The 12,627-nt window shown below is 46.1% G+C and overlaps 1 protein-coding gene across 4 annotated transcripts in view; it reads right to left on the reverse strand.

Annotated features, from left to right (window-relative positions):
• LOC109644236 (leucine-rich repeat and fibronectin type III domain-containing protein 1-like protein) overlaps positions 1 to 12,627 on the reverse strand; it is a 175,577-nt gene that overhangs the window by 18,957 nt on the left and 143,993 nt on the right. For all 4 annotated transcript variants that reach the window (XM_069534241.1, XM_069534242.1, XM_069534243.1 and 1 more), the window contains 4 exons: positions 8,548 to 8,821; positions 6,033 to 6,233; positions 4,046 to 4,212; positions 1,402 to 1,642 (listed from right to left, as the gene is read on the reverse strand). In XM_069534241.1, coding sequence (XP_069390342.1) covers positions 1,402 to 1,642; positions 4,046 to 4,212; positions 6,033 to 6,233; positions 8,548 to 8,808 — 870 coding nt within the window. In that variant the 5' untranslated portion in view covers positions 8,809 to 8,821. The remainder of the gene's footprint in view (positions 1 to 1,401; positions 1,643 to 4,045; positions 4,213 to 6,032; positions 6,234 to 8,547; positions 8,822 to 12,627) is intronic.

A 12,627-nucleotide genomic window follows, 5' to 3' on the forward strand; every position in this document is an offset into this window, starting at 1 on the left:
AACACGTGTCACATCGAAAGGGATTAAAATCCACATGTGTAATTTATCTGCTCACAGAAAACAGACCAGGACTCTGACTGACCTCTGGCGTCTTCAGATGGAGTTCAGTTGTTTGCACATGAAGATTGAGTGATCTGAGAGATTTTCCAGCCCTTGCATTATTTAAAACCCACCCACTGGCACCTAAGCCTGTGTAAAGCTGGCAGAAACCCTGGTGGAGTATTACTGCGAGGCCAGGCAGGGCCAGCCAAGGCTTACCAGGGCTTACCCATCACTCCAAACACTGGGAGTTTCTCCACACCCATCTCTGGGCTCTTGGTGGGTCGTGTTACCAGCTCTGATGATGGCTGACCTGACGACCCCCGAGCTGCAGCTCCAAATAAACCACAAGTACCTCTCAGTCTTAAATCACAGTCTGACCCTCGACTGCTCCTGCAGAGCTTATAAAGGCTTTGATTGAACCCCCGCCCCCCCGGCGGGAGAGTTTGGGAGAATAAAAGTGAGAGAAGTTGGATATCAGAGAGAAAAGGTGTATGAATACTCAATCAGTCTTCTTATTGGTGAGTAAAATATCAGACTCGTCCTGACAGACTTCAAATTACAACAAATGTCAACTTCCCTTCCAGCTCCGTGAGAAAGTAACCTCATCGACTTCTGCGAGCGGCGTTTGTCGATTCCAAAGAGGAGATTCCCTCGGCGGGTGATGGCTAATGTCTGACCTCTGATGGACGCAGTAGAAGTTCACTTGTCCTCTCAGAGGGAAAGAGTCTATTAACTCTCAGACCTCCTCACCAGCTAATCCTCTTATAGTGATCCTACAGCAGCTCTGTGAAGGAGGAGCGACTGAGACTACAGGTGGAGCGTGGGTCTGTACATCATCCTCTCTAATGTGATACCAATTAATCCCATCGTTACCTCGCGGCGCTCCTGGACTCATCGTTGCAGCTCTCAATCAGTCCGGGAGGGTCGGAGATCTCCACCAGAGGCAAAGAGTGAAGCAATCTGTATCATCCTCTTTAAAGCAACATCTTCATTCTGCCGTTGTCTCCTGAGAACACGCACAGCTCCGCTACTGCACAGACGGTGACTAGATGACGGATAGATCGAACGCTGGCTCGACCTTCATCACACATATTCTTCATTCTCTCTGAGCTGCTCTTTAAAGTCCGTCACTGGGTTTAATAAAATGTCAGTAATCACTTTATCAGCAATAACTTAAAAGTTACTTCGCCGACACCGACGTCAGCTCTGATCAACACGAACTCTCCTGACATCATCATTCACTTCTCCTGGATTTCTACCAACTTCACACCAGGAGGCGGAGAACGTCGGAGCCTGTCACTCAGACATTTGCGTTCACGGTGGGTTTAAACTACGGTTTTAAAGTGTTACATCACAAACCTCTCTGATGGTCCAGAAGTATTTGCCCGCCAGGTCTTTGGGTGAAGCGCAGGTCTCCAGGTCGTCCTCCCTGGTCAGTCTGCGGAGCCACACCAGCTCACAGTTACAGTGCAGAGGGTTCCCTCCGAAACTCAACACCAGCGCCGTGAGCGGGGAACCCTTCATCTTAGCGTACACCGGGATCCGCAGGAACAACGGGTCGGGAGGAATCTTCTTCAGCTTGTTGGACGTCATGTCCAGTCTGGTGATGAGGACACAGAATCAAGACTCATTCAACAGTTGAAGATTTGTAACTGAAACCAAACAGGTTTTCTCATTCACACAGATCAGTCCAACACGTCTCTCCCTGAGATTACAAACTTAAAGTGCCACAGAATTCTAAATTAAAAAATAAGAGGAATATAACTGATCACGATTCAGCTTCTCCTTCATCCTGACCCGTTTGTAATCACATAAAAACCCATAAAGCATAAAAACTTATTTTCCAACTCATCATTTCCAGGAATTGAAGAGTAATTTTCTCACCAAACATCGGTAATAACGCAGTAAATTCACTGATGTCAGCAGCCAACACAGAAAAGCTTATTTTCCCCCGGAGCCTCTCATTCAACAACGATGACTTAACAAGAAGTTGGAATCGGTGGAGATCAGCGAGCGTGTTGCTCACCTACATTATTTCATGGGCAGCCGCCCCGTGGTGTATTAATATGTGAGAACTGCTGCGTGTGAGTGAACGCTCACCTGTGCACCTGCTGCTCCATACGTTTCTGTCTCCAGGGCAGAAATGACTCATTACAGCCTTTTAAATAAATGCATTAGTCTTTATCTGGAGCTCGGTTGGTTTTCTTTATTATATGTCAATGATTTTGGCAGTTGAGGCGTAAATTGAAATTGAAATTACTGTTGATGGGGTTGATGGGTTTGTGCCTGTTCAGTAAGTTGAGCCACAGACTGCCATTAATAATTAGAACAGTGTGTAGCTCAGAAACCGAACCAGACGAGCTTTGCAGAGCAGGAAACATTGAAAATCAGTAATAATAAAACACAAAATTACAATTTAACAGTGAGCGACAGCTCCAGTAATTACACAGTGACTTCCTGAACAGAATGAGAATATTCTGGGGGCTTTTCCTTTCACATGCGAACTGTGCAGAAGAGTTATTTTCTCCAAGTTTCACGTCCGTCACGTGTTAGAAACCTCATCAACACAAGGAGGCTGCAGGAGAAGATCCAGAAAACGTCCGGAGCCACTGACTCAGATCTTTGCGTTCGCAGCTCGTCCAGATTCAAACAGTGTGCGAGCAGAACGCTGTGAGCAGAAGATGCACAGCGAAGCCCTGCTCATCAAATCACCGTTTCAAATCCCCACTCTGTGAGGACGCCAGCGAGAGCTCCGACGTTTACCATCATCGCCTATCGACGTGCCCTCGGGCAAGATGCTGGACCCGCAGCTGCTCCGGTGGAGCTGCAGTGCAGACCCGGTCACGCTGGGCACGTCCCCGCTGTACGAGCGAGGAGCCAGCTGCTGCTGAACCGGAGTCTGACTGCAAAATGAACTGAGCCTCGAAAGCTCCACTTCCCTCACGGCAAGGTCTGTCACGGAGGGATTTGCTCTGTGATTTCAGTTTAGTCGGATCCTGCTCCAGTTTCTGGTCTAATTGGTTAGAAGATCAACAAAAAGGAGAAAACAGCTCATCAAAGAGACGGATATTGAACAAAACACCATTCGAAATGGTTTATTTTAATTCTGGTGCAACGAAATCTTCATTTCTGGAGATGTTCTCCCAGAGAAACACCGATGAGCCTTTTATTCTTCATCCATTCAGAGATTGTCACCAGTTGAGGATTTGAGAGTTCATGTGCGGCGTCATTGCTCTTTCACAAAACGTATTCTTCCATATAACAGATTTATTACACAGCTGTGTTTCCTCATATCTCTGTGTGAGGTCCTTCCACTTTCACCGGGAACTTCACCAGTATTCTAAGCAACACCTCGGAATGGTTCAAACAAACAACCATCCTCTCTGACAATATTTAAAAGACATGAAAATACAGCTCGTGTCAGTTTGACTTGAGGTTCCACTTGTTCCAGTGACTGTGTGGAGCAGCAGGTTTTATGAGAACTGGTTTGATGGAGAAACGGCCTGTGGGCTGCTGGAAGTGGCTGAGACTGCATCATATAGTGCTCGTCCCGTAAAAACTAAAAGTGTGACTTAAAGGACGCTTCAAAACATCCATCAGGCTACAAACAAGGCAATAACTGTGTTTTATACCCTCGCACAGAGCCGACTGCTGACTGCACACAAACACACTGCTGAGAGTCTGCACAGGTACCAACCCACAATGCTGCAGTGTTCAGGTTCTTAATGAGAGAGCGAGGGGGCGAGAGATGTTTTTCAGACTCTCGTACAGAAACATCTGGAAAACGCTGCTGACCTTGTGTTTGTTTGAAATCTCCAGGGTTTGTGTTGAAGTTATTTTCATACAACTACGATCGCTCGTACCAACACGCCTGAAAACTCATATCACATGACCACTCACGTACACTGGGCGTGCACGTGTAAACAGGAAGTACATTTTGATTTAAGGCAGAAAATCAGATGATGAATACTCTTGTGTGTGTGTTGGTGTCACGTGACCTCACCTGGCCAGCTTGTGCAGGTTGGAGAAGATTCCCTCGGGGACGCTCTCGATCAGGTTGTGGTCCAGACTCAGGGTGTTGACGCTGACCAACAGGGCGATGGTCTCCCAGGGGATGTTCACCAGGTTGTTGTAGCTCAGATCCAAGTCCTCCAGGGTCTCCAGGAAGTCCTGCAAGAGAGGGGGAGGGGCACATTATCATCTGTAAGTGTGTGAAGCTTCAGTTGTTGTTGGGGGGGGGGGGGGGGGGGGGGGGGGGTGGTGATGATGATGACCCCGTGTTGTTGTTGTTGTAATTGATCTCATATTTCACACAATGGTGAAGCTGTTTAAATGTCACAATGGCTCAGTTCTCATTACGATAATCTTTGCTTTATTGCTTTCGGAGCAAAGGGAATCTCATTTCCTTCTGACAAAAGAAACTTTAAGAACCGTGAAGACGAGTTGAAAAAAAAAAACTGTGTGAGCAGAAAATCGCTCCTAAAAGCCCTAAAATTTCACGACCGTCCTCCGGAGGAAAATGAATCTGCTGCTTCTCCTTCAAACCCGAAAATGTCTGTTTACTTCCAGTTCCACAGCGGATGGATGAGAGCGTCACTGGAGCCTGATGTTCGACACGCTGACCTGACGACTCGTGATGAAGTGTAAAGTCTGGTGTAGCCGAGCATCACGCTGATAGATAATAAGATTTAAAACTCCAGCTGCAACACAAACACACAAATGTTCGGTAAAATCCTGAATATTTTGAAATGAGTTTTTCCTCCAGTCATAAGTTTCTCGCTTTTTGTCGTTATTAATCATTTTGACCCTAAAAGTTGGAAATATAAGGCCCAGGTTTATTTATCCTTTATGTTTTAAAAAGTAAAATAAAGTAGATTCAACTTGAAATTCTAAACTAATCTTAACATATTTATCCTCATTTACATAGTTATATATTTTATTAAAGAGTCAAGTAAAAATCTTAAATTAAAGTATAAATAAAATAAATACTGAAGCGTGTGTCTGTATGTGGTTTAGCTTGAACTTTTTAAAAAAAAAGAAAGAAGAGAAACTGCAGCAACGAACAGAAAGTTAGAAATTTCTCTCCTCTTGTTCTTTGTTCATTTGATTTTATATTAGAATTTAATGTGGATAAATTGGACCGGAGACTGGTTAGCTGAATTAGCCTTATTACCCTCAGGCCCTCATCAGTTGTAAATTATTATTCAAATTGAAAACTAATCGTTGCGCTGCTACAAATTGAGTTTTGGTTTGTCAATGCGCAGCGTGAATTTAGTTTAATTGAGTAATTGCAATGACTGAAATGAAAAAATGGACCAAAACCACTATTTAAACTGAGAATTGGAAAAAAAGCGGAGCGTCAGCAGTTTGAATCCACAGAGTGTGGACGCTCACAGACACAGCGAAGAGTCTGTGAAGTCATTGAAAGTCTCCTCAGAGCAGCCGTGGTGCTCAGGGTCAGACTCTGAAGTTCAGCAGAACTCAGCTGGACGTCGTTTTAACAACCCGGCTCTCAAAGAAACACTTTCCCCTCTTTGGTTGCATCGCGCCGTCTCTCCTCATTAAGTCCAGTGCTGAGGTTCCTGGGTTTCCCTCCAGGTCCGACTCTCTGACACTGACGTGAACTCTGAACTCACTGACGGAGCAGATCTCTGAACTTCAGCTCTCATCCACGACACCACGATCTCTCTCTCTCTCTCTCTCTCCATCCATTCACCTCTGTTCTCTTTTCTCTTTTTCCCTCATCATCTGTTCCCTTTCCCTCCACGTTCTTATTTTCCATCAACACGCCCTCGTCAGACGCCGTCTACAAACCAATCAGAGTCAAGTACAGGTAGACGACGCCCACGTAGGTGATGACGGCAAGACGTACGTATGTAAAGAATTCTTCAGTCCCTGAATTACAAAGTGAAACATGAACAAACATGAAGCTTCAGACTCAGAGAGGAAACGTCCAGTGTGTTAGTACAAGGAGTAAAAGCATCGGGTACCTGGAAGGCTCCCTCTGATATGCTGTGCAGCTGGTTGTTGGCCAGGATGAGGTGCCGCAGGTTCACCAGGCCCTGGAAGTGGGAGTCGTCCAGGCTGGTGAGGCGGTTGGCATCCAGGTGGAGAGCGTGGAGATCCTGCAGGTCAGCGAAGGCGTACGGCCGGATCTGACTGATGGTGTTTCTGCTCAGGGTCAGGTGGATCTGGGGGAGGAGGAGGACGTCAAACCAGGGTTTCACAACAAACACAACTTTTCCATTCTGTGGATTTTAGAGTAAAAACTTTCTCTTTCTATTCTTCTTAAAGCTCTGGAGTTGAACTAATCTACACCCACAACGATTCATTTGTTTTAGAGCGACACTCTGGGAGGTCACCGTGACTTTTATACACTCAGTCAAACAGCTTCATGAATAATTATTCTACAGTCACACAGTTGAGATGAGCGTTTGTGTTTTGAGGAATATTTACGAGATATTTTAAGAATAGGACGTAGGTGGACAGATGGACGACCTGGAACAACAAAGCCTCCGGCCTCTGGGTGTCGCTGGCGCTAAGACATAACAAATACATTTCCTGGTGAGTGAAGCGATCGTTAAAGACTGCCGGGGTCAGGCTGAAGAATACTTCCTCTGTACATGTGATACTACGTGTGTATATATTCTATCAACACCCAGCGACGGGTCAATCAACACCCACACAACCCGTTCTGGTGAAGTCGCCTGTCCCACGTTGCCTCGTGTGTGAGCAAACATCGTCTGTGCTGCTGCGACTGCAGAAGAAACATTCAGGACGTCTCCAGCTGTGACGACTTCGTCTATTCACCATTTAAATATCCCAACTTCTTTTGGCGCCGCCCCGTCACCTCCGTTACGTGATTGTGGTGAGAGTAATTGGTGAAATCACCTCAGTCAATATGTTGGAAGCAGCAGATGTTTTCTCTATTCACTGTGAAATAAACATGAAAACTCTCCTCGCTGGAATTTTTTTTTCCTCCCCTGAAAAATTCACACGTCTTTGATGTCCTACATTTCCCAGAATGCCACTTGATTCTCCAGTTTAATGTATGTTTACCCTGTTCTTAAAATGTGGGTTTGCACACTACAGGGACAGTGAAGGCTTTTTATTCTGTTTTATTCCATGTAGCTGAGAGACAAGTAGGTCGATGGAGGACTGGATGTGCTGCTGCGTTCTGGACCATCTGGGACTTTCACTATGCATGAACGGAGGCCTCCAGATGGGCGCTGCAGTAGTTTCGAGTCGAGATGTAACCACGGACTCGTTTGCGTCACCTCGGCCGCAGTTCCGCGTCAGGAAATCCGCTGATGACGACCACAGCTGCAGCTCCGGTGACAGACGTGTCAGAGCCGGCCGGCGGCAGATGAAATGAAACGTGCAGATGAAGATGCACAAAAAGCACAGCGACAGTGAAGGAGGCTGAAAAAAACTGGATCCACTTCCATGTTCCTACAAATCTGAACGTTGTTGAAGTTACAAAAGTGCTAATTGTTGGACCGTGGCTGGATGTGACCTCTCGTCATCATCCACCCTGACCTCGCGGTTCAGCAGCACAAAGGACACACTGCTTTGTGCTGCTGACTCTAAACGAACATGTGTGTAACACGACATTAAAATACAATCACACAAGGCGGCTTTGAAAAGAAGCTAATGAGCTGCTGCTGGCAGGTCGTTACTCATCCAGTCTGTGACTTGTTGGACCAGAATGAGCAGCAGGCGGTGACATGAGCTAATAGCCTGTGAGCTAACTGCATACGCTTCGATGAGCAGGATGAGTCCAGAGTGGGATCCTCTCAAATGTGAAGTTCAAGCAACGTCGAGCTTCACAGATGTAGGAGAGAGAAGAAGAAGTTCTCCAGGTCTGTGAACACGCCATGTTTCCACCCGTGTGTTTGTCTGTTAGTTCGCAGCTTTACACACAAACGACTGGACGCATGAACCTCAGTGGGAGATCGTGACGTCAGTCAGAGAAGAACTGACGAATCAGAGGGCAGATCCTGGATGTTTCTCTAAGATTAAATCACATCTCCACTACACACATGACATCTATTACATGCCTGTGTGTTTTAGAGCAGATTGGAAAGTCTCGTTCTTGACTTTGTTTCAACACTGAGCTTCTAAATCAGTCCTCAGCAGCTCAGTGATTCCTCGGTGAAGAGAAGACGAGCGGGGACATGTCCGAGCCGTCAGGGCCTCGGTCTTCTGGAGGAAACTTCAGTGTCTCACTTTTACCCGACGGCTTCGACTTGTTTGTTTTTATCTGTGAATTCATTTTTTTAATCCTTTTATTTTCTCATAATTGTTAATTATATTATTTGATTTATTTGTATTAGATATTTTTGAAGTTCAGTGTAATTGTATTATTCTGATTCTCGCCTTTGATGCTTTGTTTTCTACTACTACTAATAATACTTGTACACATGTCATCACCATCAACCTGTCGGCCTGAAGCTCCTGTTGTGTTAACATGTATGTGAAGGTGTTTAGGAGCCGAGCTCTGACCAGGCTAGTCATGTTGGCGAAGTCGCGGTGCCTCAGCGTCGTGATGAAGTTGTCCATCAGCCTGAGCTCTGCCGTCTGGCGGTCGATGTTCGGCGGGACAAAGAGGAGGCCCGTCTTGGCACACAGCACCGTGTAGGACGGCAGCAGGTTCTGGCAGGTGCACCGCTTCGGGCACAGCATGGAGGAGGAGCAGGAGGCGAGGGAGGACAGGAGGATGACGAGGAGGAGGAGAGGGGAGACCAGCGAGGAGACGACATCCATGGCTGCTCTCCAGCTGCAACAGATAACGGAGAAACAGAAGTTAGTTGGTTCGTTTGTTGTCGACATTAAAAATCCTCCAAGGGAATGAAAATGTCTTCCAGGTCTCCCACTGAGTTTCAAATTAAAAACCTTATTGCTTCGCCTAAATCACTGCTCTTTGATTTGATTGACAGATTTTTATGGTTAAACAAAGAGAGTCCCCCCCCCCCCCCCCCCCCCCCCAACCCCCACACACAAACCACCCCCACCAAACAACTACTGCATGTAAATGACGCTCATTCCTCTCAGTCACTGTGGATATAAACTTCATGCTTCCCCAAACTTTCCAGATTTGTGGGAACTGAAACAAAGGCTTCAAAAGAGAGAACAGAAGAGAGGAAAGTGGAGGAGAGGAAAGTGGAAGAGCGTTGGGTTGGGAGAGCGAGAGGGGGATGAAAGGGAGGAGGTAAAGGAATGGGAGCAGCCTGTTTATTCTGCTGAGCAATTTGAACCAAGGAAGTGAAAGTAAACAGAAGTTGAATCATCGATTAAATTTGCCGCACTCTCGTGATTACAACCTGAGCAGAGAATTAAAGAAGAACACAAATTATGTGTGTGCGCTCGCCCGACTCACTTCTTAGGTTTCATCGATGTTTTTGTGCATGAAAATGAGACTAAAGAAACAGTCGGAGCCAAAGCAATAAAGGAATACATTTACATTGATATTGATTTCATCTCCACCCGGTTTGTAGGTTCAGCTCAGTGGAGCCCTGAAATAAATTCATATGAGGAGAAAAAGAAAACAAGCACAAGCAGGAATGACAGTAGAGGCAAAAGGAAAAACACACAAACACACACACACAGAGACACACACACACACACACACACACACACACACACACACACACTTTCCTACTCTCCCAAAAGTTCCTCTGAGTTAAATGCTGAGTGACTGGAAAAAGGTCGACTGCAAATAACAGCAGGAAGAGACTCGCTCTTTTATTTACGGTGCTGAAATATTCAAACCGTGCCTCGACTGCGGCGCAGAATACCGAGCAGGAAATCTGCACATGCCCTTGTCACGGGGTGCGGTGCGGTGCAGGGTGCGCAGCGAGATGTGAGGAAGCGATGAGAGCGATGCGATGAGGTAAATTCAGTGGAAATGATCAGGAGATTTCAGAGCCCGACTGAGACTACACTCAAATGTCAGTGGGTAATTGAGCAGCGTGCACATGACGAGGCAGCGAGCACAGAGGGCGCTCAGGAAACTGAAATTCACAGATGTGTCATTGAAATGGGACAATTTCAAAGCCCACAGAGGTTCAGTCAGGATGGAGGTGGAGAAAGCGAATATCACTCATCCTCCGTCTTTATTTCCAAATGTAATAACTTTAATGATCCTGATTCTCTTCATTACTAGAATCACCTCCCTGTGGTTGTGTCCCTCTTGATGGTTTAAATGGTTTTTGTTGAGCGGTGGTGACGTTGACCTTTGACCTCTGGAACAAACCAGCTCTTACACAATGAGAGACGACTCGTGTGGTAAAGTTAACGGATGAATGAATTGAGAGAAACGTGTGTTGTCTGTCTGAAGAACCTGTGAACGAGCGTCTGTCATATTGTTTTGGAGTCGGTGTCATTTCAGCAGAAACGAGTCATGAACCTGATTCAACATGTGAATTCACTCTGACTTCAAATCACACGTTTCATTATCGTACAAGAAACTAAGACGTGTCGCTCAACACGCCTTCTCCTGACATCACATCATGTGTGAGCACACGTGTGCATAGAAGCATGTCATATTAAACATGTTATATTTAAACATGAAAGGACAGAAAGAACAAAGCTGATGAATGGAAGAAGCGTGAGACGACGAGAACATACGAGTGAGAGAATACAGGACGAGAGGAGATAAGGACGAGTGGACAGAAGGGATGTCGATGGAGGAATAAATGATCTACAACAGAAAGGGACGGAGCTGCAGATACAGAGTGATGGATGGAGGCAGCGAGGTAACGAGTGACGATAGGAGGAGAGGAAAGAGGAATAAAGAGAAGTCTGTTGTGTCAGGAGAGAGAGGGGAAACCACTGAAGAGGGTTTGAAAGAAGGAGAAACAGAGAGATGCCACTGAAATGTAAAGGACTCGAGAAGAGAGTGATGAGAGGAGGAGGCGATGGAGGAGGGGATGGAGGAGGCGATGGAGGAGGGGATGGAGGAGGGGATGGAGGAGAGCCTCTCTGAAAAAAGATCTGCTTTGCATTTTGCTCACGCTGAGCTGGACCAAACAAATTAAATCTGTTCTCAGAGCATCAGCATCGAGCTGCACTGTACCACACTCTACCACATGGTACTGTACTGTACCACACTGTACCACATGGTACCACATGGTACCACACTGTACCACACTGTACCACATGGTACCGCACTGTACCACATGGTACTGCACTGTACGACAATGTACCACATGGTACCACAATGTACCACATGGTACCACACGGTACCACATGGTACCACACTCTACCACACTGTACCACATTGTACCACATGGTACTGCACTGTACCACATGGTACCACACTGTACCACATGGTACTGCACTGTACCACACTGTACTACACTTTACCACACTGTACCACTGCATCGGCAACATTTAGCCTAACCTGAAATAATTAGCCATTTGGTGAAAAGGTAAACGTTTGTGGGAGTGGCTACTGAAGTCTATAATCTACACAAGCTTTTATTTTATCGTTGACAGATGTTGACAGATGTTGACAGATGTTGCTTTTATTTAAGAATCTAAATGAGCTACATTGACCTGCTGGAAAAAAAAAGTAAAGTCAAAAGAGTTTGGACAGACGTGACGTTTGTGACCCGGAGGACGAGAGGACACGTCGTCCATCTTTAGGAAAAGTCAGTTAGATAAATTCCAGTGGGAAATCCATCCCATAGTTATCAAGACTGACAGACAACGCCACGGTTATCACAACAACCCAGCCAATCAGAGATGTGCGGGGGGCAAAAAGAGGCGGAGTTTCACCTGCGCTAAAGCCAGAGCCAACATATGTTTATCTGTTGGTTCCTATGGCAACTACTGATGCTGCGTCACATGGAGACACAGCGTCGAAATAAAGCAACTGTGGAAAGAACAACGATGGAGTGAAAAGAATGTTGAAGTCACGGCAAAGACAAACACAGAGACATGCTCAGATCTCAGATGAGAGGATGATGTTCTCTGAGAGGGGGAGGAAAAAAAGAGGAGAGGGAGGAAGGAGAGAAAGATGAGAGAACAAGGTTGATGAAATGAGGAAGAGGAGGCTGCGTGAGAACGATGAAACACACGAGAAGGTGGAGAGCAGGAGAAAAGAACTAGCAGATACAGTCTCCGACCAGCTGGTGGGGATGTTGTGCTTCATTTTTTAGAAACAGACAAAGATAATACACACACCTACACATGTGCATACACACACTAACACACACTAACACACACTAACACACACTAACACACACTAACACACACTAACACACACCACAGGGAGCAGTGAGCTGCTGGTGGAGAAGAGTCTGAGGACTGAAGGACAAATTCACATGTATATATTCAGGCTCTTTTGTCTTTATCTCAATAAGCTGCGGCGCTGCGTTTATCTCGTGCTGCTGTAATCCATACAGAGCAGCCACTGCTGCATGTGTGCTGCATCACACGCTGAGCCGTAGAAACGTCTCACATGGAACAAAACTCCACATTTTCTGTCCTCGTGTTTGAATTTGACTTTCCTCTGTGTTCAGCTTCCCCTGCTGCGGTCTCCAAGAACTACAGCTCCAAGAAATGATGCTGATACGCCAC

Source organism: Paralichthys olivaceus, chromosome 11, assembly GCF_024713975.1.
Source record: "Paralichthys olivaceus isolate ysfri-2021 chromosome 11, ASM2471397v2, whole genome shotgun sequence".
In the NCBI taxonomy this organism is placed as follows: domain Eukaryota; kingdom Metazoa; phylum Chordata; class Actinopteri; order Pleuronectiformes; family Paralichthyidae; genus Paralichthys; species Paralichthys olivaceus.